The 26,010-nt window shown below is 41.8% G+C and overlaps 1 protein-coding gene across 2 annotated transcripts; it reads right to left on the reverse strand.

The window, feature by feature from the left end:
- Positions 1-14,617: 14,617 nt before the first annotated feature.
- On the reverse strand, positions 14,618-19,501 carry CTLA4 (cytotoxic T-lymphocyte associated protein 4). Of its 2 annotated transcripts, XM_032753356.2 has the most exons (4): positions 19,393-19,501; positions 16,501-16,848; positions 15,947-16,056; positions 14,618-14,722 (listed from the first exon to the last, which is right to left on the reverse strand). In XM_032753356.2, the coding sequence occupies exons 1-4, from the start codon at positions 19,499-19,501 to the stop codon at positions 14,618-14,620; spliced, it is 672 nt and encodes a 223-aa protein (XP_032609247.1). The 2 variants fall into 2 exon arrangements, with proteins under 2 accessions (XP_032609247.1, XP_032609248.1); XM_032753357.2 differs by lacking the exon at positions 15,947-16,056 and having other exon boundaries at positions 14,655-14,722.
- Positions 19,502-26,010: the final 6,509 nt, after the last annotated feature.

Raw genomic sequence — 26,010 nt, forward strand, 5'->3', positions numbered from 1 at the left:
AGGCCTCCATGAGATGCCTCTTCCCTTATGGAAGACAGAGTAATGCCTCTGTCCATCTTACAATGCTAAAAATGGCTAAATAAACCCTGTCATTTAAATGGAGCTTCTTGGTTATAATTTTTAGTACAACATCTGATTTAAGGCATCATTTTTTAGTGCGGGTAGCCTATAATTTTGAATGGCAGCATAGAATGCAATTCAGAAGAATCTTTTGTAAAATATTTCAACAGGGATGAAGAGAAGGGTTCTTGGGCCTACCTGATAAGGGTTCAACATGGGAAAACTGAACGGCTGCTCTTGGGAAAGGGGACTCTTTGAGTCTCAACAAGCTCTAGTGTTGAATGTTTTCATACTAATAACGTGAGTGTGTTTTTTAAAGAGTATTGTGGTGACCAGATTTGCCAAGGAGATAGGAAATCTAAGTAATGAGTGAAGCTGCCTGTCAATCATAAGGTAATTCGATAGGTGAAACAGAAAGAGGTCTCTTGAGAAATGGTTGGCCACAGAGTGCGACACCTCATGAAATTTCTTGCTGGTGAAACTCTCTTCCTTTGCTGAGAAGGTCTCATTTGCTGAGCTTTCACAGATGTAGAAATATGGACTCAGCAGGTTGCAAAGCCAATTGACAGTTTCAATCGTGTCACTTACAAGAAGAATTTGATAACCAATTCAGAAATGAATTGTGCTCCTTTCCTCTCTTGATTAGCATACCTCACCAAACCCATTCTGACTGTTCCAAGTGTGCCATCTCAAGTCTTACTTGTTGTGGAGCTTATATATTGAGTTCTTTCCAGAGAGCAAACCTCTGCGGTTTGTGTGGAGTGGGGAAGGAAGGGCATCTATTACAAAAGCAAATGACTTGCCTTTCATTCAACAATAAAAATTAACATTGTAGCAAGAAAGACCTAGGAACACAGGCTGTGTTGAATAATTTTACTTGCTCATTTCAAAACTTACAGGTCAATAATTCTATTAACATTTATGTTCCTTACTAAATATATCACAGAGATACTATCACAATAAAATGAAGCTGAAAATAGATTGAGTGAGTAAAAACATCCTAATACAACTCTATTTCTTGACGAAGTTAATTAACATCCCTAAGCCTTGACCCTCTTATCTATAAATCCTGATCAACCCGGCACTACGTAGTTCTAGGACAGTTATGATGGTCAAAGGAACTACCATTTCCTTTCAGCACTACACATGCTTTTAAAACATAAATGTGTTCCTCAAATGGAGGATAGTGAGAAAATTCAAACCCAGGGGATTAAATGACTTGCGTGAAACCGGCAATTAATTGGTGATAGGGCTGGGACTCAGAGCTAGCCATTTTCATTTGCTAGCCAGATGTATTTCGTCTCCAGACCTTGTTACTTTACAATTTCTTCTTGTGAAACCAACATAGCCACTTTAAAAGGCATGCCTTAGAAATAAGCACTATACTCAGGCCTTTACTACCTACAAGCAATTGAAAGAGTTTAACATCAAAAAATGGAACAGCTATTCAAATGGCCATCTTCTAACTAATCAGGTACTCTTTCCACTAGAGATATTCAATGAAAACCTGTTCTATGCTAGTCATTCCTCAGTGTCTAAGCCATCACAGTGGAAAAAATGGGCAAAGTGAAAAGAAAATGTTTTCAAGACCCCTCAATACTGCCAGTGACAAACCCATTAACAATATACAAATTACTGATCATTGTAATTTATGTCCACGATTACATGTATGGTTAACTAAGATGCAACTTGCTCAACATAGTTCATTTCCAAGACACAGGGACTTGAGATGTTCCTTCATATGAATGAGGACTGCTTAATTCTGTTTTCAGGCTCTTAACGAAAGGAGAGAGGAGGAAGGAAAGAAGAAATTGACCTTTCTAAAAGCCATTTTCCAATTCCAATCTAACTTTAGGTTTCTTTTCTCTTAAATTCCGCCTTTTAAGTTACTGAGCTGAATGAAATCGCAGCATCCAGGCCTGGTGTGCACAGTGACAAGCGTTTCCAGGGGATTGCCTTGTACTTCCCACGGATCACACCTTGCTTAGTATACCCAGATGTACCCCCTCCAAGCAACATTACGTACTGCTTACTCATCCCAGGGTCTTTTGTTGATGTACTTGCACACAGTCAGGTGTTTATCACCTGGTATTTCTGTAATTTGCTTTTCTTCACAAAGCGCACTTCTCTACACTTGTTCTTGATTGGAATTCACCTTGTTCGTAACTGAAAACCTCTGCAGTTTATCATAAAGTCACTCTAAATTCTAATGATAGCCCAGCAGCCTCTCAGACCTAGAAAAAACCTTGGAGACAGTGATTCTGACCAACCCCCTTCTGCTCTAGAGGAGGAAATGGAGACCCAGAGGCATAAAAGGACATTTCCAGGAATATGTAACGTCTTGGTTAAGATTTCGGCACAAAATGGAATTCGTCTCAGATAATTTGACTGATGAAATGCGAATTTAAAAAAAAAAAACTACTTATAGAGGAGTGGACAGGATTAAGGCAAAACAGTAGGTGCTGAGACCCACCCCGCCCCTTCCCCAGCAACCTGCACCAGCAGAAACTCCTACTTCTACAAGGTCTAAGACGAAACGGGGAAATAGCCACCAAAGCCCAGTGAGGGCAGGAAGATAGGAGGGGCCGCCAGACCACTCGAGGTGTAATCAAGAAAGGACACAACTACAGTCCTGGATGCTGTGTCAAAGGAGGGATGAATGGAAGAAATATCCCAGCCACTCTTCTGCCCACTCTCCCATCTCCTGCTGTGTCTTCTGGGGGTGGAGTTCCATAGGGCAGGGCTGGCAGGGGATGTGGCCCATTCAGGTCAGCTCCCCCAGGCATAGAACTGAGCAGGGATAGAATAGAGAATCAATTTGGAGGAGCAAAGGGAGAACAACCAACAGATACAGTGAATTCAACCACCTAGCCTCCGTTTTCACCAGGATCCATCTCATTACAAAGGCTCTTATTTGCCTAACAATATTTACTGAAGGGAAATTAAAGAAAAGGTAAAAGAAACGCAGGCAAGTAGGAAAAATGTAGAACAATTCTACTCCAAGCACTGAACCAAATACTATGAGGGGTCAAAAAGAAATAATAAAAGTATACTATAGTAATATACTTACCACATATATCAATATTATATGGTATTTACCCTGTGTCAGGCCCATTCTAAGCACTTCATATATAGCAACTCATTTAACCTGCAACCTCATTTTACAGATGAGGAAACTGAGGCATAGTGCATTGAGAAGGTTAGGCCCTAATCCTTTTGCTGAAAGATCATGCTTTCACCACTACTCTACACTGCCTCTCTAAAGTAAAAAAGTCCCTTGGGGAATTCATTAGATATTTAGGGAGATAGTACCATTAATACACAAAAACTTAATTCTCAGAGTTAAACAATCACAATTTACATCATTACAAGACAGCATGCGAATGAGTCCAGGGTGGGGAGTTCAGCTTGGGCTGGAGCAATCCGGGAAGAGACAAAGGTGATTATTAAACAGCGCCTAATCCAGAAACAGCACCAGGCAATGGCAGATCTGCTGGGGCAGAGCCAAGAGCAGAACCCAGGACTCCTAGTTCTCCATGGAAGGGTTACTAGTTCCCTTGCCCTTGACAATTGTCTTTGCAGGGCTTCACAGGAGTGTTCTCAGGGACAGAGTTCCAATTCACAGATCTGGCACCACATCCAACAGGATCCCACAGGGTCACCTTGCCCAGCCTCCTTCCCTCAGCCCAGGAAATATTATACACCCTTTTGTCAAATGAAGCAACTCTTCTGCTCTCATTTTCTAGATTCTGCAGGAAGGCCAGTGACCAGTAATTTTTAAATAACTAAACATAAGTTGGGCATGGTGGCTCACACCTGTAATCCCAGCACTTTGGGAGGCTGAGGAAGGCAGATCACTTGAGGTCAGTGATCAGTTTGAGAGCAACCTTGCCAACATGGTGAAAACCCGTCTCTACCAAAAATACAAAAATTATCCTTGCTTACAAAAATTATCCTGGCGTACAAAAATTATCCTGGCGTGGTAGCACACTCCTGTAATCCCAGCTACTTGGGAGGCTGAGGCAAGAGAATCACTTGAACCTGGGAAGTGGAGGTTGCACTTCAGCCTGGGCGGCAGAGCAAGACTCTGTCTCAAAAACAAACAAACAAACAAAAACATAGACTTTTAAATCTATGCACAGGAAAACATTCAAACAGCAGAATATAAGCAAAGTAAGACTAACCTTGTACACTAAACATTTGTCCTTATTACAATCACTCTTGAATATAATTTAGACTCTGAGACAGATGCCTACATTTACTTTCTTAACTATCTCCCTCTTAGAAATGTGCAGTATTTAATAAAAATATTAATGGAGGTCTTTTTGTTTAAGGACTAAAGTAATTGTCTTCACATGTGTATACATTTCGACACTGAAAGAAATAGACATCACATTTGGTTTTATGATGTTGCTATGTGGTTTTCAATTAGGTTTCTGTTACGTTCTACAAACACAAAAACCAGCCCGTATCTAATTTAATACCTATAAATTTCCACAGATGGCCACGGAATACTGTAGGCTAGTGGATAAAGATTTTGCCGCATGTTTTCCAATTAGTAACTTAAAATTCTGTTTCTACCACATTCTTTTTTATTAAAAATTTCCATTCACTATTTTTTTTTCCAGAGAGTGTGATTATAAAATAATTCTCTCAGTTTCACTAGACAAAAAAGACATCTGATTTGAAACAGTTTGTAGGTTAGGCAGCCAAGTTAGACAGAAATAGTTCAGCTGCAACTGAATAAAGCCAATAGTGTTAGGAAGGTTGTCAAAAGTCAGATTAATCAAGACCAGTTTGATCCCAGTGTATATAATGCACCACAGAAGATGGAATTTTTTTATTTTTTTGAGACAGGGTCTCACTCTGTCACTCAGACTGGAGTGCAGTAGCACAGTCATGGCTCACTGCAGCCCCAACCTCCTGGGCTCAAGAGATCCTCCCACCTCAGCCTCCTGAGTTGCTGGCACATGCCCCCACACCTAGCTAATTTTTGTATTTTTCATTGAGACAGGGTTTCGCCATGTTGCCCAGGTTGGTCTTGATGTCCTGAGCTCAAGCAATCTTCCTGCCTCGGTCTCCCAAAGTGCTGGGATTACAGGCATGAGCCACTGTATGCAGCCTAGAAGATGGAAATTTCTGAGGATATAGCAGGAGAACTTTACTTCTAGAGCAGCCACGAAATTCCTTATATGTCTGTCTATGCTCAAAAATGCAGCTTTGTTCTGCCACCTGAGCTCATGCCAATGTGCTGAAGGGTACAACGTTGAGTGCAAGATTTAAGGAAAAGAGCACAGAGTTTGAAATCAGACTGACTTGAATTCAAGTCCATCTCTACCACTTACTACGATGAGATCTGGGGCAAATTATTTGACAAAAATAGAAATAATATCTTCCTCTTTAACGGTTTGGGTAGACAAATATGGTAAGCACTCTCTCATTGCCCACCGTGAGCTCAATCTTGAGAAGCGACAAGGTCATAAACAAAGGTTGATACCACAGAGTGGTAGGGGCCAAATGATTAAAGGACCAAATGAAGTGAGAGTAACCACGTGTGAGGGTTTAGGAAGGCTTTACAGAAGAGGGGACATGTGAGCTGGGTCTTAGAAAAGGCAGGAAGTAGCTTAAAATCTCTGGAGTTCTCAATGACATCTTGAGTGCCAACTGTGAAGATGATCCATGGTTCCTTAGAGAACTGCATTGAAAAGAATTTTTAGGACGCAACCGGGATCAGTGATGAAGCCTACGGCAATATCTCTAGGCAAGGTCTCTGTATTAGTCAGGGTTCTCTAGAGGGACAGAACGAATGGGATAGATAGATAGATAGATATAAAGGGGTGTTTATTAACTATTAACCCACATGATCAAAATGTCCCACAATAGACCATCTACAGGCTGAGGAGCAAAGAGAGCCAGCCTGAGTTCCAAAACTGAAGAACTTCAAGTCCGATGTACGAGGACAGGGAGCATCCAGCACGGGAAAAAGATGTAGGCTGGGAGGCTAGGCCAGTCTCTCTTTTCACATTTTTCTGCCATGCTGGCAGCTGATTAGATTGTGCCTACCCAGATTAAGGGTGGGTCTGCCTTTCCCAGTACACTGACTCAAATGTTAATCTCCTTTGGCAACACCCTCACAGACACGCCCAGGATCAATACTTTGTATCCTTCAATCCAATCAAGTTGACACTCAGTATTAACCATCTCAGTCTCCAAGAGGTAGTCCTCCCCAGTTTATGGGGTTTAACTAGTTGTTGGCCTCAGTTTACTGGCCCAGCATTCCAATTCTCCATGATACCGTGCCTAGCCTCCCCTTAAGTGTGGGATCCTATTCTCTGCACTTCCAAATGTTGGCAGGTATCCTAATGTGAACTGATTGACCCACCAGAAGGTCAACAGCCATATGACTTTGGGCATTTCCTACCACATCCTTTCCTGCTGTGGCACCTTCCTGCTAAGGTAGAACTCTGTGCACAGTGACGCCTGCCTGAATTGAGCCTGAACCCATAACAAGTCTCAGATGCAGGCCGTAGGAGGAGCTAGGACAGCAGGAGCTAATCATTCAAGCAGGTCCACTTCCCCAGCCCCCTGCCCAACTAGGTCCTCTGATGCCTTCTTTACCCACCAGCTGCTGTTAGTGAGGATCCAACAGGCCTGCCCCTGGCCAGTCTGCAGTACAACAGGGTCCGATGCCCTCTCTCTGACTCTGAATCCAAGCCTAATACCAGAAGAAAAATAATGCCAACCCCCTCTTTCGTCACGTGCTTCTGTGGAACACCAGTGCCGAGTGCTCCAGAAAGCCCACAAAGAAAATCTAATCTATTTTTCATGTGACAGCCTTTCACACCTTACATGCCATCCTTGAATCATGTCTTCTCAGGCACAAATTACAAACACTATCAACACTCAAATTGGCACAAGTGCAGTCCATGCTACGCAGCTCCGCCTAGGCCTAAAGCACTCAGGGGTTCCTTTGTGATGTTTCCTGACACCACCCCTCCATAATCAGCTTTCACCCCTGCTTAGTGCCCACACAGACACCACACACACACCTGCCTCCACTCCCAGCGATTCAGAGTGGAATCATTATTTTAACTTCCATTCCCGGCAGGGAAAGTCTTTTTTTGCTTTGACCCCAGACATTCCTACACTTCAGCTTCTGATAGAAATTACTTATGCATACCTCCATCACAATCTCGGCTGACCAGCTCTCTGCTTCTGCCTAGAGCCTCTCTCAATCTTCTATGTGGCCTGTGGCATTGGACCCAGCTCTATAACTTTTTCCACCGTATACCAGTTCACTTAATTTGCCATTTGGGGGCATCTTCAGGCCCTGGAGTCTGCTTTTGCCCTCTATTTTTTTTCCTCAAAGGGATTCATTGCCTTTTCCCAGCATCCCTCAGCCTCAACTCAGAGACCCTCCCTCCTCTTCACCCCCAACACCCCACCCTCAGCTTCTGCTCCAGGCTGGTTATTACCCTTTTAGAAACTAGCCCCATTCCAACGTTCACAAATATGAATGCAAGGTAACTCCCGCTGACTTCCATTGTTCATTACATCCTATATCTCTAGCCTGTTTCAAATGGAGAATCACCCTCTTCGCAAGGAGCATGCTGCAGGTGTCATGAAGATCAGAACTTCTCACTGGCTGTGTTAATGATTTCCATTTTCCCCCATCTCTGAGCCAAGCATCAGTGTGAGAGAACCTATGATACCTTAGAGCCAGAAAGGCATGCAAGCCAGCAATATTGCAGCGCTGACTACAGCGCCAGTAAATGGGAAAGCAGCTAGTTACTGCTAAAACTGTGGATTGGAGCCAGTGGTCCATCTTTAAATGTCTTCAACTTCCTGTTTTCCTCTCTGGTTACAGGAGAGAGCTGCTGCTGGTGACAATTAAGCACCTTCAGAAAGCTTTTTAAAATATTTGTCCAAAAAGATATTGGCTGATATCAACACCCATTTGTAACCCCTGTAATACATGCATTACTTCTCCAATACTTCAATCCCCATTCACCTTCCATTTTGCTCTTTTTCTTTTGCCAGTAACCCCCAGAAGTCAGATACAGTCATTCGAAAAGAACATGGGCTTTGGAATTAAACATGTGTCCTAATCCTGATTCTGCCACTTACTAGCTGTATGGCTTTGGGCAAGTAATTAAACCTTTCTGAACTTAATTTCCTCATTTGTAAAATGGAGATGATGGCAGAACCTCTTCCACAGAGTTACTGTGGGAATTGCTTTAGCTAATGTACATCCATTTGTGCAGTATTTGAGGCTTCATAAGTTGGTTTCCTTTCCCTCTTCATTCAGGACAAGGAATTCATGAACTATATCTTAGTGAATCAGCTTCCTCAACAGGAAAGGAATACAAGGCTAGTCTTCATTTACAAATCCATATTTCCTGTCCTTAACATACTGCTATGGTTTACCATAATGTCAGGGGCAAAAAGGTGCTCACAGGAGACTAGAGACTATGTTTGAGTTGCACGCTAACTACAAAGAAACTACAAAGAAGGAGACAGAGTCTCACTCTGTTGCCCAGGTGGGAGTGCAGTGGCATGATCTTGGCTCACTGCAACCTGTGCCTCCCAGGTTCAAGTGATTCTCCTGCCTCAGCCACCCCAGTAGCTGGGATTATAGGAGCCCACCACCACACCCAGCTAATTTTTTTTTTTTTTTTTTTTTTTTTTTTAGTAGAGACAGGGTTTCACCACGTTGGCCAGGCTGGTCTGGAACTCCTGACCTCAAGAGATCCACCCGCCTGGGCCTCCCAAAGTGCTGGGATTACAGGCATGAGCCACCGCACCTGGCCAGAAAAACTCATTTTCAGCAAGGTGAAGAGAAAAGCTACCAGTGGGATGCATGCTGCATGGCTAACATGACAAGGTGGAAGCAGGAAGAAAATGACAAACAGGAAGAAAAAGGTGATGATGTCCTTCAGGAAAGTGCTGCTCATGAGAAGTCATCTGTGCTATCCTCTAAAATTTGCGATCATCCCCTGAAATATATTTCTTACAATTCCTCTCAGAGAAAGCTTCTTATTTTTGTTCAAATAGATATTATTACTTTGTGTGACTAATATCAGGTTTCTGAAACACTGTTGGTTGCTATGGTAACTTGACTGTGTGTGATTAAAAGAGCATGTATCATCTCAATGGGTTGTTCCACGACTTCCAGAGGCAATAGGAGCTTTCTCGGTGTACTGCAGGCTTTGCCGACAACTGTTTATTGTCAGTGTTTTGCTTTGTGTTTTCCCCCTGCAGCATTCTTCTGTAGGATTGCTAAGAACAGGCTGGGTTACCTGAGATGCTTTTCCTAAGTCCCCTGGAAGGGTACAGGAGAAAGAGAAAAGATGGAGCCAACACTGGAGCAGCAACAGTGGTGATAATCACACCGAGATGTAACAGGAGTACTTGGGATGGAGATGGATGGAAAAGCGGGTTTTCTGTGGGTGGCCTGGAGTGGTAGCAGGGACGTCCTAGAAGCAGCCTGGAAAGGACAGCCCCTGGTCAGAAAGGTGCACAGTGCCACCCTCTGCAGAGCCCTGATGTGAAAACCTGGAGATCTGACTTCTTAGCCTAGTTCAAGTCCTGCCTCGCCCTAGGACCTTGGACAAGATCCCTAATGTCTCCAAGCCTTATGTTCTTCTAAAATCTGAGTATCATTTCCAATATCCTTTGCTAATCATCTATGATGGTAGAATCCTGAGTTAGATCAGGGCTTCTGAACTATGGCCTAAGGGCTCTCTGAAGAATTAAAATCCCCAGGCCCTGCTCAGACCTTATAAGTGAGAAGTTCTGATTCAGAGGAACTTCAATCTGCACTTTTTCCAAATGCTTCAGATGATTATTGTATGAAATAAATGTAAGAACATAGAGTGTGCCCATGAAAGCAGATTTCCAAGAAGGGTCTGAATGTCAAGTTCCTTGCAATATGCACCAGGACGGGTTAACTTCCTCTAAGAAAATTGCTTAGAAGAGAAATAGCTACCTCTTCTGCAGGTCTCATTAGCTTCCAGTGACATAGCATCAATCCCAGATGTGCCTGGAAGTGAGAACAGGAGATTGTGTTACAGTTGGAACAGTGGTCACAGTCTCAGGTTGTTCTTGCTCAGAAACTTCTGAAGAGGGGTGTCTAGTACACTCTTCTTTTCTTTTTCTTTTTCTTTTTTTCTGAGATGGAGCCTTGCCCTGTCACCCAGGCTGGAGTACAGTGGCGTGATCTTGCTCACTGCAACCTCTGCCTCCCGGTTCAAGCGATTCTCCTGCCTCAGCCTCCCGAATAGCTGGGACTACAGGCACCTGCCACCATACCCGGCTAATTTTCATGGTTTTAGTAGAGACAGGGTTTCACCATGTTGGCCAGGCTGGTCTCAAACTCCTGACCTCAAGTGATTTGCCCACCTCAGCTCTTAAAGTGCTGGGATTACAGGTGTGAGCCACTGCACCCAGCCTCTAGTATGCTTTTTATTCACACTGCATTAGAAGCATAAGCTTTCCTGCTGATAGCATTGTCAGATAAAATACAGGGCATCCTGTTTTCTTGTTTTTGTGGGGTTTTTTGGTTGAATCTGGCAAACTTACTATGAGCCCCTATCCCAGCATGTAGCCAAGGAAACATAAAAGAGGAAAGAATAAATTTTCCTCCCTTTTTACCAATAGGGTGTGTCGTGTTTCTGGACTGAACAGAAAAAACTGACCTGAGATGAGAAAATATATATATATATGAAATAAAACAAGGTCTCTACGGAGCCTGAGTCATGGCTCTAACCAGGTGGAAACAACAAGTAAGGCAATGGGAATAACTTTCCAGAGAAAGCCATGTTCTCCTTTGCTTTGAGACCTCCCAAAACAATAACTTAATTTATAAAGTCTTGAACTTCTCAACTGGATTTGCTCCAGTTAACAGCACAGTGACATCAACGTTTCACAAGCTCGGTCCCAACTAAGTTGAATGAACTGTCTATTAACTGTGGATATGGAAGAAGGCTCAGACTGGGTATAAAAATATAGTCAATTTTAGAAACAACCAACAATTCAAAAGAGAAAAAGAATAAAAATAAGAATTCACCAAAGAAAGAAAAAGACTGGAAGTAAGACTGGATTAAGATAAAACTAGAATGAGTGGGACAGAGTAGGCAGCTGGAACTCACAGTCCAGAGTCTTTAAGCTTTAAGCCAAAAGATGAGTAGACCTTCACAAAGTTCTGCTGATCAAATGGGAAACAGATTAAGTTGGGACTGCCTAAGAAAACACAGGTGGGTTCTGTATGGAAAACGATCTTGGATGTCCTAGTTCCCCAACTCCTCAATCCGTTTATTGGAGCATCTACTGTGTGCCTAAAGTTGTGACTATCCCTGTCTTGGAGAAGTTCCTGATCTAACTAGGAAGAAAAGACATGCATGCTTGAAATTATTAGAGGTGAAACCAAATATAGCTATGAAACAAAAGGGGAGAAATCCGCATGAGCTTAAAGTGTCAGCAAATCTGATGGTGGAGGCAAAATTTGGGATTAGTCTTGACGGGTGTGACAATGAAGGATTATAATATTTTGGAGGTGAGAAATGAGGAAATGAGAAGTAGCAGGAATGCGAGTACCATGCTGAAGGATGAGCAGAAGCACGTGCTAGGAGCCATGTTGGAGGAGGAGCTGACTCTCTAACCCCTGGCCACTCTGTCCGGTTCCCTTGTCATCCACATTCTTGCCTGGGACAAGTGGTTCCAAGGAGGAGGGTTGCAATGCCCAGGCTGCCCCTGCATGGTAGGCCAACCCCCTTTTGGGTTCATGGATTATTTGGGCTTGGAGCTGCCCCAGGACCCTGATCCCAGAAATGGAGATGATGATGAAGGTTGGAATCCCATGTGACAGTTGGTCCTCTGATTTGGGGGCAGTTCACCTCTCTGAGTACTACAGACATAGAATCTTCTCTCATAAATGACATGGGAATTAGAAGAGGCTTTCATCTGGTGCCCAGATGCACTCCCTTACCCTCATATTTGCTTTCTCCCCTTTTGGTGGAACCCCAGGTCATAGTCTTTCTTGTACAATTCTTCTGCTATAGGGGAAGCTTTTTTGAGCTAAAGGGTATTTTATTTTTATAAGATTGAGACCGAATGAAGAGGGCAAGGCTTACCTCAGTGAACAACAAATGGTGGAATTTTAGGCAATAGCAGAGGAAATATTAAGCTTATATAAAGTAGTCTGTTATCTAAGGGTGTCTGAAAGGTACCTGGAGGGCATTACTTGTGTAAGGCACTCTCTGTCACTTAGATCTGCCCATCAACTATGAAAAAGAGTAATCTCTCTAAAGATGTTTAGAGGAGTAGAAATGATATACTATCCACTGAGGCTCCTGATTGGTGTTTTTCTTCATGGCTACCATCCAAAGGCCTGGAGAGCAAGAAGCACACTCTTCCAGGGAAAAGGAGCTCATTCTAGGTAATAATCATTACCTTACTTTGAAAGACCTATTCGTTTTTATTTAACAACCCCTTATGAAATGCTTACTATGTGCTGTCTTGTGTGTTTGTTAGCACTTGCTGGGGAAAGAAAGAGAGAGAGAAAGAGAGCAAGAGCAAGCAAGAGAATGAGCAAGGGGGAGAGACAGAGGAAGAGACACAGAGTTGCCTAAGCAGTGATTCTCAAAACTTGATGGATATAAGCAGCACTGGGAAGATTTTTGGAAATACAAACTCCTGGCCCCACCACTCAAAGATTCTGATTCAACGCATCTGGGAATAAGTGTGAATTGGTGTTTTTAGTAAGTGACCCAGTGGATTCGGTTACAGGTGGTCCCTGACCACACTGAGAATCATTGCAAAAGACAATAACAGGATGTGGAGGTCAAAAATAGGAAACCTTAAGTGGAAACCAAACGTGCTGAGACTATACATTGGTTGAGCAAGAATCACAGAGGGCTTCGTGTGCCAGGCCTAGGTGTGCCAGCTGATAGCAACGTAGGACCACAGGTGTGTGTTTTCCCCATATTTGCAAAATAGTTCATTTGGAAGCCACAAGGAAAAGCTCTGTTTGTCAGGAAGGCAGATCAAAATGGCTGCAAGGGACGTAGTTGCCAACATTGGAGTTGCCATGACAACTGTAATGCCTGTGAGAGTTGAGCTGAGAAAGCAGGCAGTAAGAAAGGGGCAGTGAAGAACCTGTGTTAAACAGCATGCCAATTGATGTATAAAAGACTGCTATGTCTGTGTTAACCCATGTTATATCCCAAATAGTGGTGAAGAAATCAAAAGGAAAGAGGATGGATACCTTCCAAAAATGACTTGCAGGTAATGGGCTGGTGCAAAGCTGACTCATGAAGCATTATTTGTCCTTTTGTGGTTTTTCAATTTGTTTCCAGTATTTCTAATATTGGAGACTCCACCAGATACTGAATGAATCAATCAAAAATTTAAACACAATACTCAAATGCAAAGATGATAAAGACAACTCTGGAAAACGACCACCACAGATTTTTATTTAATTAAAAATATTATACATGTTGTTGCATTTTCATGGAAAATATTGAGTTAAAAACACAAGCAGTGTTAATTTTCAGAAACCTTCATGCACCCCATTCTGCCACCTGCTGCCTTCTGTCCATGGCATTAACTACATGTTCATAAGAATTGGGCCCGTCAAACTGGAGTTTCCTAGAAGGTCATACCTATGGGTCTCCTGAAGTAAGCCATTGTCTTCAAGACAGTGTTCTGTCAAGTCAACTCAGATGCCACCAGCTGTGGCTTCCTTGCAACCCATTGAAAGGAACCGGTGTAAAAGCCCCAAAGCACATGTCAACACCAACTCAGCACAATTCCGCGCAATCAAGCACTACTATGACCTCATCCAGTTTCCAAGCCAGTTAGCAAATGACCTTGTGTTCTACCTGGTATATTAGTGTCCTGAGCTCCTCCACAAAACTTCCCTGAGACCCATGGTGGAAAGACACTGCCATATAGTGTTTATATTCAAACCATTAACAAATATACAAAAACATATGTGGCTCTATGCACAATACTATCAAATTAAAAAATATATATCTATATATATATATATGCAATACAACCTTTAGCATCACTGGCTAAAACATAGCCATGTGAGTATTTTTGAAGCCTTGATGTAATCATACATTTGTTTAAGAAATAAAAGGCATAAAATTTAACTTGAAAAGATCATTTTGGCTATAAACATCTCATACGTAAATATAAGGTGTGTACAATATAGTCTTCTCCCTCGCTCCCTGCCTTTTCTTTCTTTGGGCTGTGCCATTCCCTAACTTAATTCCTTGACCCACATCATAATGCTGTATCCCCATATTAATCCCAAGTGATGCTTTCACTGAAAGTGGAGCTGATGTGACAGAAACATCCCAACTCTGTCTTTCTGCTCCTTTGCTTTAAATTGTAGTACACGTAATTTGGGTTCTGCATCCAACTTTATATTAAAGAGAGATGAATTCCCCCCAAATGCGCAAACAAATAAAAATAGCTGGATAGCAAAAAAGTTAGAATTGTCTCAGCTCTTGGAAATTGAAATATGGACTCTCTTCTTCATAATGGCTTCTCAATTGATGGGAATAAAATAAGGCTGAAATTGCTTTTCACATTCTGGCTCTGTTGGGGGCATTTTCACATAGACCCCTGTTGTAAGAGGGCTTCTTTTCTTTAGCTGTCAAACACAAAAAGAAACAGTAATTACTACTGAGGAATACAGAAGCCACTTCTAACCATAATAGAACTCAACACATATTGGGTCCCTACCTGGTTAAAAATGAATGTTCACAGCATACAGAATTATAAACCTCAGGAGATTTTCTTGATTCAGCTATTAAAATTTATTTTAGATAAATAACTGTGATTTTGATGTTAAATGGCAATCATTTGCCTTGAATGGAAGATAGGAGAAAGAGACTTTGAGAAAGCTTCACAAAGAACACCCAGAAAGCCTATGATAATTGATCGATCTTGTCTGCAAGGGAACAAGCTTGATAAGGTAATAAGCTTTAGTTATCCTGTTTGAGAGCTGTATTTCTCATCCCCACTGCTGAACCTACAGCAAAGGACATCTCTGTCAGGTTGGGTAGAGGATGTTGGAATAGAATATATCTTTGTGTATGTGTATAAGAGACAGAGAGTGAGAAAGAGAGAGAGAGAAAGAGCAAGAAGAAGGAAGAGGAAGAGAAGAAGGGAGAGAGGGAGAAGGGTGAGTTTGTAATGGCAAAGCCAGCCTTAGGCAGAGGTGTCCGAGAGGGACTGTCAAAAAGAAATCCTGATAGGAGGCCTGATTCCATACTTCTACCTCTTCTACCACCAACACCAACACCTGTGATAAATAAAAACTGGGACTTTCATTTCCTGGCTGAAGGGGAAGGCAAAACGTCCCAGTCAAGCAAACTGGATAACAGGGATAGGTGTTATGTGAGCAGCTATAGCTTCGACAAGGAAGGCACCAGAGTGGCACCAAGAGGTGACTTCCAGGGGATGGAGAGGGACATGGAGAAGGAGAATAAAGACCATCCAGGTGGTCCTCTCTAGCAGCCTAATTGCCCAGCCTAATCTCGTGTTTCAGGGCTGTTAGCTTAAGTACAATTGTCACGAAGACAAAGAGCAAAACAGCTGCCCCATGTTATTGCAACGGTTACTCAAATTGAAACCCTGCTCAGAAGTACATGAACATTCAATGTCAAACAAATTCATCTAAAATATTAGTCATTCTGAAACCTCAAATGCCAATGCCTACGGTTCTAGTGCGTTCTTTACCACTGTCCTTCTTCCTCTTCATTTAGTGCCTCATCTCATCTCAAGAACACTAAACTCAACATCATCTTTTGGTCAGTTGATACCACTAAAGGTATCCCCATCAGACATGGTGCAACATCAACACCACACTCACCATTTTGCTCAAAGAAACAGCTGTGAGGAGAAAGCTATAAAAAAACAACCCCGAACTAACTGCTGCAAGGATCCAGAGGAGGAAGTCAGAATCTGGGCACGGTTCTGGATCTGCAACAGAAAACAAAGCAGAGCCTCCCTGAGATAGTTTTAAACTCTAGGGCTCTACTCCCCAACACTGGTGAAAAAAGGACATTAGAGCTTCCAGGCCTTGAGGTCCACCCCTAAATTGCATGGGTAGCCCACCAATAGGTTTGGCTATTTGGGACTACTTCCCCAGGAGCATCATATCATATCAAAAGCACCGATCAAACGTCATGATGGTTAGCACTCCAGAGCGAGAGCCTCAACTTCCCCAAATCATTTTATTTTATAGTCAGAATGCTATTAAGGTTGCCACCCATAATAAGCAAGGCTACCATGTGGTAGAGAACTCTTAAAGAGAATATCCACAGTCCTAAAAGTAAACCTCCTGAAATTAAGGAACAAAACTGTTTTTGCACATAGAAGACCGCAATGCAACAGGTGTCAACTCAGTGAAATGGCTTTGCTCACCAATTACATAAATCTGGGTTCCGTTGCCTATGCCCATGTAGTATGGCGGTGGGTACATGAGCTCCACCTTGCAGATGTAGAGTCCCGTGTCCATGGCCCTCAGTCCTTGGATAGTGAGGTTCACTTGATTTCCACTGGAGGTGCCCGTGCAGATGGAATCATCTAGGAAGGTCAACTCATTCCCCATCATGTAGGTTGCTGCACAGACTTCAGTCTCCTGGCTGTCGGCCTGCCGAAGCACTGTCACCCGGACCTCAGTGGCTTTGCCTGGAGATGCATACTCACACACAAAGCTGGCGATGCCTCGGCTGCTGGCCAGCACCACAGCAGGCTGGGCCACGTGCATTGCTAGCATGGAAAAGCCAAAGGGAACTCGGTGAACTCATGCTCCTTCGTGGCCAAGCCCAGGCAAGCCCTTCTGCCTTCTAGCTTCATCCCCACGGCCTTCTCTCCCCCTTCAACAAATCTATCACTTACCCCTTCCCCTCTCCACACCCCCAGCCTCCCCTCCATCTCTCAACTGTTTTCCAGCTACTCTCCATAAAGATGTTTTCTTACTGAGAAATAGATTCTTCAAGATGGTTGTGGTAGGAAGAACACTGATATGACAAACAGAAGACCTGGCTCTACCATGAAATATGTGATTTGGGGCAAGTCACACTTCCCCCATGTCCTTCATTTTTTTCACACATAGTAAGAGATAATTAGATGAGATGATATGTTCTCTGGTATTCTAAGGTTATGATAGAATGAAAGGAGCTATACAGCTCCAGAACTATAATGAGTGGTAGGGGAAATTCTGAAGGTTGAGGTACAGAATCTTGCTTTATCTCTCCAAGTATATGTCAAAAACCTCTGCCTACTTACTGAGCTGGCCCTGAACCTCTATCACCCAGGAGTAGCTGTGTCTTGATGCACTGTACCAGCCTCCGCCTTCCCTGGCATTGTTGTAGAGTGGAAGATGTTGTTAGATGAAGGAAGCCACAGAGCCGAGGGCACCGGGTCGTTTCCTCTCTAGGTTGAGGCAACCCTGCTGTTAACTCCTGTGGGCTTCCCCTGACACCACCACCGCCTCTCTGCCCTTTATTTCTCCTTCCCTTGAACACTCCCATGCTCCTTTGTTCTCTCTTTTCCCACAGGATGAAGGAGACCAGCTCTCCATACAGAGAGGCTTGCATCAACTCAAAAATAGTGGCTGCATGCCAAATTACCTTCCTGTAACTAACCAGGCCCCTCTCCAGTCAATCTGACAAGTGAAAATCAAAACTTGTGTTGCATGATGTCACTCATCTGCTCAATCCCTTTGACACTTTACTAACACTGATTGCAAAAACAAATACAATAAATAACATTCAATGAGTCCCCCATGATCCAATTTCAATCTATCACTCCAGTCTGAATTTCTAGGACACATTTTCCTGCTTATAAATCACCCCATATTAGAGACACTAGTCCCTTCCACCAAGCCACCTGTACTGGACATCTGTCCTCAGAAGAGAAAACAGTTTGGCAGCAGCCATTGTCATGTCTATTCCAGCAGCCCTAGCTAGCTAGACTATAGTTTCCTTCCCTAACCCTCGCCTCTGCCTATCAGAGATGCCCTCTGAGCATCCTTAGCACTGTGATAACTCCATCACAGTACTTCATTACTTTCTGCTCTGTATTAAAGTTATTTGTGAGCTAATCATATCTCCCCACTCTTTTACTTGTGGTTCATGAAGTCCTGTGAGCAGTGATTATATCCCGCCCAAGTGAGCACTCAATAATCTTTATTGTATTGACTCTAAGCTTAAGAAATCCTAAATGTCCTGCCCTCTCCCCAAGCAAGCTCACACTTATCACCACTAAATGTGGTCACACTCAACTTTCCAGTATCTGTCATGGGAGGGTCCTGGTTACTGGTTGAGATAAATTTACTTTAGGAAATTTAAATACTTCTAAGAGTGTTTATTTAATCTTTACATATTTAAAACATGTAAAAATAAGAAAATATATGTGAATATTTCTTCTCCAGTAAAAATTAAATCATCAAATATCTTTTGAGTACCTACTTCAAACAAACTACATGGTTTCTTAACCAAGAAGTTCTAGAGAGAGATAAGGTTGAGATTCAATGGAAATACTCATCATTTTAAGCCGTATAACAAACGTGGTGTCAGTCTCTGAAGAGCTGAAAACTGAGGATCTGCATCTGAAACCCACATGTAGGTCAGGCAACAATTAAGTATTGTATGCCAAACAGACTGGTGGCTTTCTTTCTTTCCTTTTCCTTGTCTTTTTTCTTTGGGCAATTTCAAACTTTTATTTTTAAATAATTGGCTAATTAACTTGTAGAATTGATTAAGAGAACCTTAAAACCTTGAATTAAGTAAAGAAGGCATTCTTCCCACAATTTCCCTACATTTTAAACAAGCTGGCTAATTCATTTATAAAGTATATGAATCCGAGGACCTTAAAACCTTGAATTGTATAGCAAAGAAACTCTTTCCAGGATTTGCTTATGTCAATTTTGTTTTAAAGGAACTTGAGAGCTCATCCCGAAACCCAGCTCAAACGTATTCAGGACTATGGATATCCTTTCCCTCTTAAATCACTTCCAGTCTCAGAGAAGGGTCTGAAATTGCCTGTGTCTCTCTACTAAACCAACTCACATGCATTCATGAAGCCCCTACTAAATACCTGGCACTCGGTTCTGAGCTATCTCTTTGCCTTATTTGCTGCCGCCCAACTGTTCCCTGCTGGCCCTGGAATACAGAGCCAGCCAAGCCAGATTGGAGTTTTACGTTTAACTTCTGGCTTTGCTATAAATCACCGCCCTTGACTGCTGAAAGAAATGAAACCCAGGTGGGAGAAACACCTCCTCCATCTTCATGCTCCAAAAGTCTCACTCACCTTTGCAGAAGACAGGGATGAAGAGAAGAAAAAACAGTAGAGTGCAGGGCCAGGTCCTGGTAGCCAGGTTCAGCTGAGCCTTGTGCCGCTGAAATCCAAGGCAAGCCATGGCTTTATGGGAGCGGTGTTCAGGTCTTCAGGAAGTAGAGCGAAACCTTTCAGGATCCTGAAGCTTTGAAATGTGTTTGAACCCACACAGAATCAAGGACTTTATATAGATAGCTTTGATCCCAGATATGTATTACACATGTGCACACACAGAAGGCACTTGAATAGAAAGCCTTTTTGTTTTGGTTTTACAAGAAAGGAAGCCGTGGGTTTAGCTGTTACGTCGAAAAGACAAACTCAAGCACTCAACTGAACAAAACAAGCCAATCCATGGATGGAAAATGTATTCAACTTGAAACTGAAGCTTCATGTTCACTTTGAGGATCTGGATAACTAAGTGGAGACTTGGAGAATTTCCTAGAGTACAAGGGTCCTCCTAAATCCCAATTTTATTCAATCTTCTGGGCATCCATAACCATCCAGTCCAATTCATTTCATTGACATCTCCAAAACTACTAGGCTGCTAGCTTTCTGAGCCCTTGGGCTAATGGCAGGATTTGTCTAGGCATCATTAATAGAAACTGTATTCTATCTGTGAAGCACCATCCTTCTAATGGTCCCTTGACAGTTTTACAAATAAGTTTATTTCTCTTGACTCCATTTAGCATTTGGTTAAGAGAAAAAAACCAAAATCACAAGAAATAAACTGAAAATAGGCAGAAAAAAAGCTCCCTCTGGTTTTGCAGAAGGAAAGAATTCAGATGGTCTTAAAAGCCTTAACTCAACAGAGACAAAACAGAGTTGAAGAAGGTCCAAAGAAAAGCCAACCCAAATGATTCAAGAGATTAGAGGCTTCCATAAAAGGATAGACTTTTTTTCTAACACAAATTTTTCAAGCAGAAAATTCAAAATGAAGATTAAATATAACCAGAGTCCTTAAATTTGTGACAGCTGTAGACAGGACCAATGATCTAACAAAAAGAATTTGAAACATTGAGGACCTTCCTTAAATCTGGAGAGTTTTCATACATTTTAATAAAGAAAGAAACATTTATGGGGAACCTGTAATATGCCAGGAATTGTGTGCACTTAGGATTGAATGATGACAAAACAAAAACATAGTTGATACCTTAAGGGGCTTCTAGAAGGCTGACATGCAAACAGACAGCTGCAACAGGGAATATGGCATTTGCCTACTCCAGTCCATCCATGGTTTCCCATTGTCCACACCTCAGCACAGCAGAGGAGACTCTGCAGTATACTCACCAAATGCCTCCCTCTTTGGCCTGTGCCCCAGCATTCCCTCCCATTCCCCCTTCCTGCATTTGTCTTTCCTTCCACATGCCTCTTTCAGGCCTCATCACCTTTACCCATGCTGTTCCTACTGCTTTTTTTCTCCTATTATCTTATTTTATACTCCTTCTCATCCTCCAGGACTTAGCTCAGCTGTCACCTCCTCAAGGAAGCCTCTTCTTTTTTTTTTTTAATTTTATTATTATTATACTTTAAGTTTTAGGGTACATGTGCACAACGTGCAGATTTGTTACATATGTATACATGTGCCATGTTGGTGTGCTGCACAGAAGTCTCTTCTGACCTGCCTGTTTTCTATACGCTGCTACACATTATAGAAACCTTCAAGCCCCAGCTCAAGTGCCGACAAGCAATAGCAACCTAATGGGCACTTCCTAATGCCAGACTGGGCACCAGAGGTTCTTTAAAAAGTGAAAAACAAATGTTCTGGCCCTCAAGAGGAACACACAGCAGTGGCAGGGACAGACAGCTAAACCCATGATCATGATAGAGTGAGATCAATGCTGGAATTGAAGTACTATGTAGAGGAGCAGAAGCCAGTGGTTCAGCCTGTGGAAGTCAGAAAGGGCTTCTCAGAAGAAGAAAAGCCTGAACTTATTATTGAGAACAGGGAAAAGGGTGGATATTCAGACAAGAAGAACAAAATGGCCTAAAGCTGGAGATGGCATGAAGAGTTCATTATGGTCACAGGACAAAGCTTGTCTCGGGATGAGTGGAAGGTGCAAGCGGATGCTCTTAGCAGCAAGGGCCGATGAAACATAAGGAGCAAATTGGTATGACTGAGTTCACATTTGGGGTAAATTTTAGGGATGGGGAGGATGGGTTCAGGGAGAAATGTAACCACGAAAACTGGGAAGAAGACTATTGGAATACGCCAGGCACTAGGATTTGGAAAGCTTTCTGAAGGGGGCAAAATAGTAAATATGTTATGATTTGCAAATGGTGTGGTCTCTGTTGCCACTACTCAACTCTGTCATTTTAGAATGAAAGAAGCCATATATTATATGTAAACAAATGGGTGTGTGTGCATTCCAATAAAACTTTATTTACGAAAATAGGTGAAGTTTGGATTTGGCCTGTGGGCCATGGTTTGCCAAGCCCTGGTCTAAACTAAGGTAATGACAGCTGTGAAGATGAGGTCCCTATGGGACTAGTCCACAATCAGTGAGTGGAGGGAGAAGTTTAGAATGAATGACACCAGAATTATGGTTTGAGAAGTACTGTGGTGCTGCAGAAATTATTCAAATGTCAAGTTTTCTTTCTTTTCTTTTTTATTTTTTTGAGACAGAGTTTCACTCTTGTTGCCCAGGTTGGAGTGCAGTGGCGCGATCTCGGCTCACTGCAACATCTGCCTCCCGGGTTCAAGCGATTCTCCTGCCTCAGCCTCCCAAGTACCTGGGATTGCAGGCACCCATCACCACGCCCAGCTAATTTTTTGTATTATTTTAGTAGAGGTGGGGTTTCGCCATGTTGACCAGGCTAGTCTCAAATTCCTGACCTCAGGTGATCTACCCACCACGGCCTCCCAAAGCGCTGGGATTACAGGCATGAGCCACCACGCCCAGCAAGTTTTGTTTCTTTCAAGTCTCATAACAACCCTACAAGACAAGAGTTATCATTTTTCCCATTTTATAAAGAAGGAAACCAAGGCATTGAAAGTTAAGGTGACTTATCCAATCACCCGTAGGAAGTGGCAGAGCCAGGATTTGAAGCCAGTGATACTCTTTGTCACTATGCTAAAGCAAAGATTTTGAAGCCCAAGATAACTGGATTTGTATCCTAGCATGAGAACTTGCTTACTGTTGACCTGGGGCTCAAAGCCCAATGTCCTCCAGATAATGGCAGCTACTTCTCAAGATTATTGAAAGGATTAATGAGATAATGCATGTAACATGTATAAAAAGCCTATTGGAACAGATAGCCACTCAATAAATAGTCCTTTCTTATTATAGGGCCACTGAGAAGACAGAGGTGCAATTTACTGGAATAAATAACAGGAAGAGCAGGTGAGAAAGTGAAATGACAGCTTTCATTTGGGTATGTTGAGTTAATGGCATCCATGGAAAACAGTTGCCAATAGGATTCTGGAGCACAGGAAGGGACATTAGTTTAGGCAACTATGAAGCCACTGATGAAAATGTCACAGGCCAAGCCACAAAACGAGCATTCTTTAAACATTTGTTAAATGAGTAGGTAAATGAATGAAGACAGTTTAACATAAGAAGAGATGAGGGTTGTAATTAGAACTTTCAAAGACGTCTTACCAGATTGTTTAATTATGCTCTTATGAAACTAATTCTGTCATAGCAAGAAAATTCAAATGGTTGTAAAAAAACTGCTGGGTAAAAGAATCTTGGTGAGAAAAGATATATTCACATACATCACCCCACAGATTACTTGATAATTATAATAGGGAAAAGATAATTGATAAATCTAGCAGATACTGCTTTAACCAAGTGATTCCAACTGAAGATTACTGTGATGGAGTGTTCTGACATAGGGTACCTCCAGATACAATACACTGAGAAGGACACAACGACTTTGTGTAGTTATTGCCAAAATTGTTTTAACTGAATCTAAGCATGAAGAAATAATCAGACAAATCCATATTCTGCAAAATAACTGGCCTAGATTCTTCAAAAATGTTAATATCACAAAAGATTAAAAAGGGAAAAGCCTGGAAAACCATTCTAGATTAAAGGAGAAAATAGAAACATGATGACAGAATTTAATGTGTTATTCTTGATTGAAAAAAATAATACAAAGCACATTACTGAGAAACTGGGGGAAATTTGAGTATAGCCTATATTTCATAATAGCATTGCCTTAATGTTAAATTTCCTGAATGTGATCATTGTACTGGGGTTACATAGAGAACCATCCTTGTTTATAGATAATACTTAGGTATTCGAGGTTTAAGTGTCAGAATGTCAGCAAGTACTCTCAGATGGTTCAGCAAAAATATGTGTCTGTGTTAGCAGAGAAAGATAAAAAGAATTAAACAATAGTGATGGAATGTTAACAATTGGTGAATCTAGGTGAAGAATATGTGTGTATTCATGGTACTATCCTTACAAATTCTTTGTAAATTTGAGGTTTTTCAAAAAAATTGGAAGTAAAAATTATAAGGCCAACTATTTATATTATTGATAATATGGTAGGCAATAAACGAGAGATGAGCAAATTGAAATTTAGAGAGGAAAAGTGACTTGCTGAAGGTGATTCTCCATCCCTTTTCCTCAGATCCAAGCTCCACCTGGCACAGACCCCTGTAGAAAATGTCTCCTTAGTTCCCTGTCAGGGTGGCTTCTGAGGGCTTAGCATTGGAAGTTCCCAGCACATCAGAAAGCACAAGGTGGAAGTCCAGGTCTTTCTTCCCTGCCCTCTCCCAGATTCGGGGCCATGTATCTGGTAGTAACAGTACCTCTCCACAAGTATAGCTCTTGTTTGGTGGCCCCTGTTCTATGATGCCCATTCTTACTCTTACCTCCCCTGGTCCTTTCCATCCTAGGGGTGCTATCAGCTTCCACTGTTGCTAGTGTCTGGGTGCATTACCAACCTCCACCCCTAACCCTTCTTAATATTTCTCAAAGTAGTTCTTTCATTGAATCTTTTATCCTAACCCCCTGTTTCCTGTTGAGACCCTCATTGATCTAGTGCTACATTTGGTATGTGGCAAAAACTGGATTGAAATCTTCGTCTTCTCATTCAGTACTTATTTTTCCCCAGTTATCTTATGTACAGTAATAACATGTGGTATCATATAGGTTTGTATTTGTTACAGTCAATCATGTGTAATTCTGTCTGTCTTCCTCCAAATTCTATTTCCACAGCACTTACATCCTCAACACACACAAAGCACCTAGTCAACGCCTCTTTTGTACCTAGTAGATAATAGAGAATTTCTGCATTTCAGTTTAGATCTCAAACGTTTTTATTTCTCTCGCATCTCATTTCCAGCTCTGGGGAAAGTGCTAATCACTAAGGACACAATCATAGGCCTGATAGGTACTAATGAGCCCAGCAGAGTGATTAAAAGCATGGCTGGAGTCAGACAGACATGAGTTCAAGTCCTGGCTCTGCAGCTTCTGGATATGTGATCTTGGATGACATTTTTTAACTTCTCTGATCCTCAGCTTCCTCATCCGTGAAATATGGGTAATTTACAGGGATTATCTTATATCATTATTGTGATGATTCAATGAGCCTATACCAATAATTTATTGAACACTGTGCCTATCACATACTATGTTTTCAGGAAAAATTAGTTTACATATTAAACACAGAGAAAGCTACGGATTTTAAATGTCAGCTGTTATATAAATGCTCTTTCATTATCATTTCTACTGAATAGATGGTACTTTAGATTAAAATCAGATACTAATTATTCTAATACTCACATATTGAATTTCTGCCCTGTCAGTATTTCTATGAGTGTCTGGAACCAAACAGTTTATTATTTTTTACCTGATTGAGTCTAAAAACTCACAACTCTACACATAATCCAAGAATTATGTATTATAAGCTCTCAATTATTCAGTGGCCGAATATTCAAATGTCTAAGGGTACCACATCCTTGGATATTTTCAATTCAGGTTAGGAAGGGGAAAGTCAATTTGCTAATTATTTTTACCACTCCAGTTATTAAAGAAAAAAAGGTGGGGGGGTTGGTGGTAAAGGAAATGAAAATAATCGGCTAAAATTAGGACTTGGGGATTCACTGTGATTTCATTTATACTCACTATCTTCTTATATCCTAATAGCTTGAGTAAACCCCAGATTGGTTTTGTAGTACTCTTAGTGGTTACTGGGTTTGAAAGATCTCTCAAGATTTGCATAATTCACAGTGGTGCCTATGGCAAAGTATCTTCAGAATTCCAAAAGAGGTAGAGTTTGAAGAGTAACTGGGTTGTTTACTTAATTGTAAAATTCCTCAGTATGTATAGCTCATTCTGAACTTAATTCAACTTTTCAGATTTTTGAAGCTTTTTTTCCCTAAACCTCCTCCAATTATCCTTTACCCAACTAGTACACCAAAAAAAAAAAAAAATCAACCTTTTATTGAAAGATTTGCACCTGGCATTGACTGTGGTACCTACTGCAAAACATCCTTTGCTTCATGGTTTCGGATGTAACGGGAAGAATGAAAAGTCTAATATTTGCATAGTGTGCAGTTTCAGGACATCCCATTACGTTGAGCCTATAATCATGCCTAATTAAGGTTATATACTCTGTGTGTTTGTGCTAATTAGCTCA

The sequence above is a fragment of the Hylobates moloch genome, unplaced genomic scaffold, assembly GCF_009828535.3.
Source record: "Hylobates moloch isolate HMO894 unplaced genomic scaffold, HMol_V3 SCAFFOLD_1, whole genome shotgun sequence".
In the NCBI taxonomy this organism is placed as follows: domain Eukaryota; kingdom Metazoa; phylum Chordata; class Mammalia; order Primates; family Hylobatidae; genus Hylobates; species Hylobates moloch.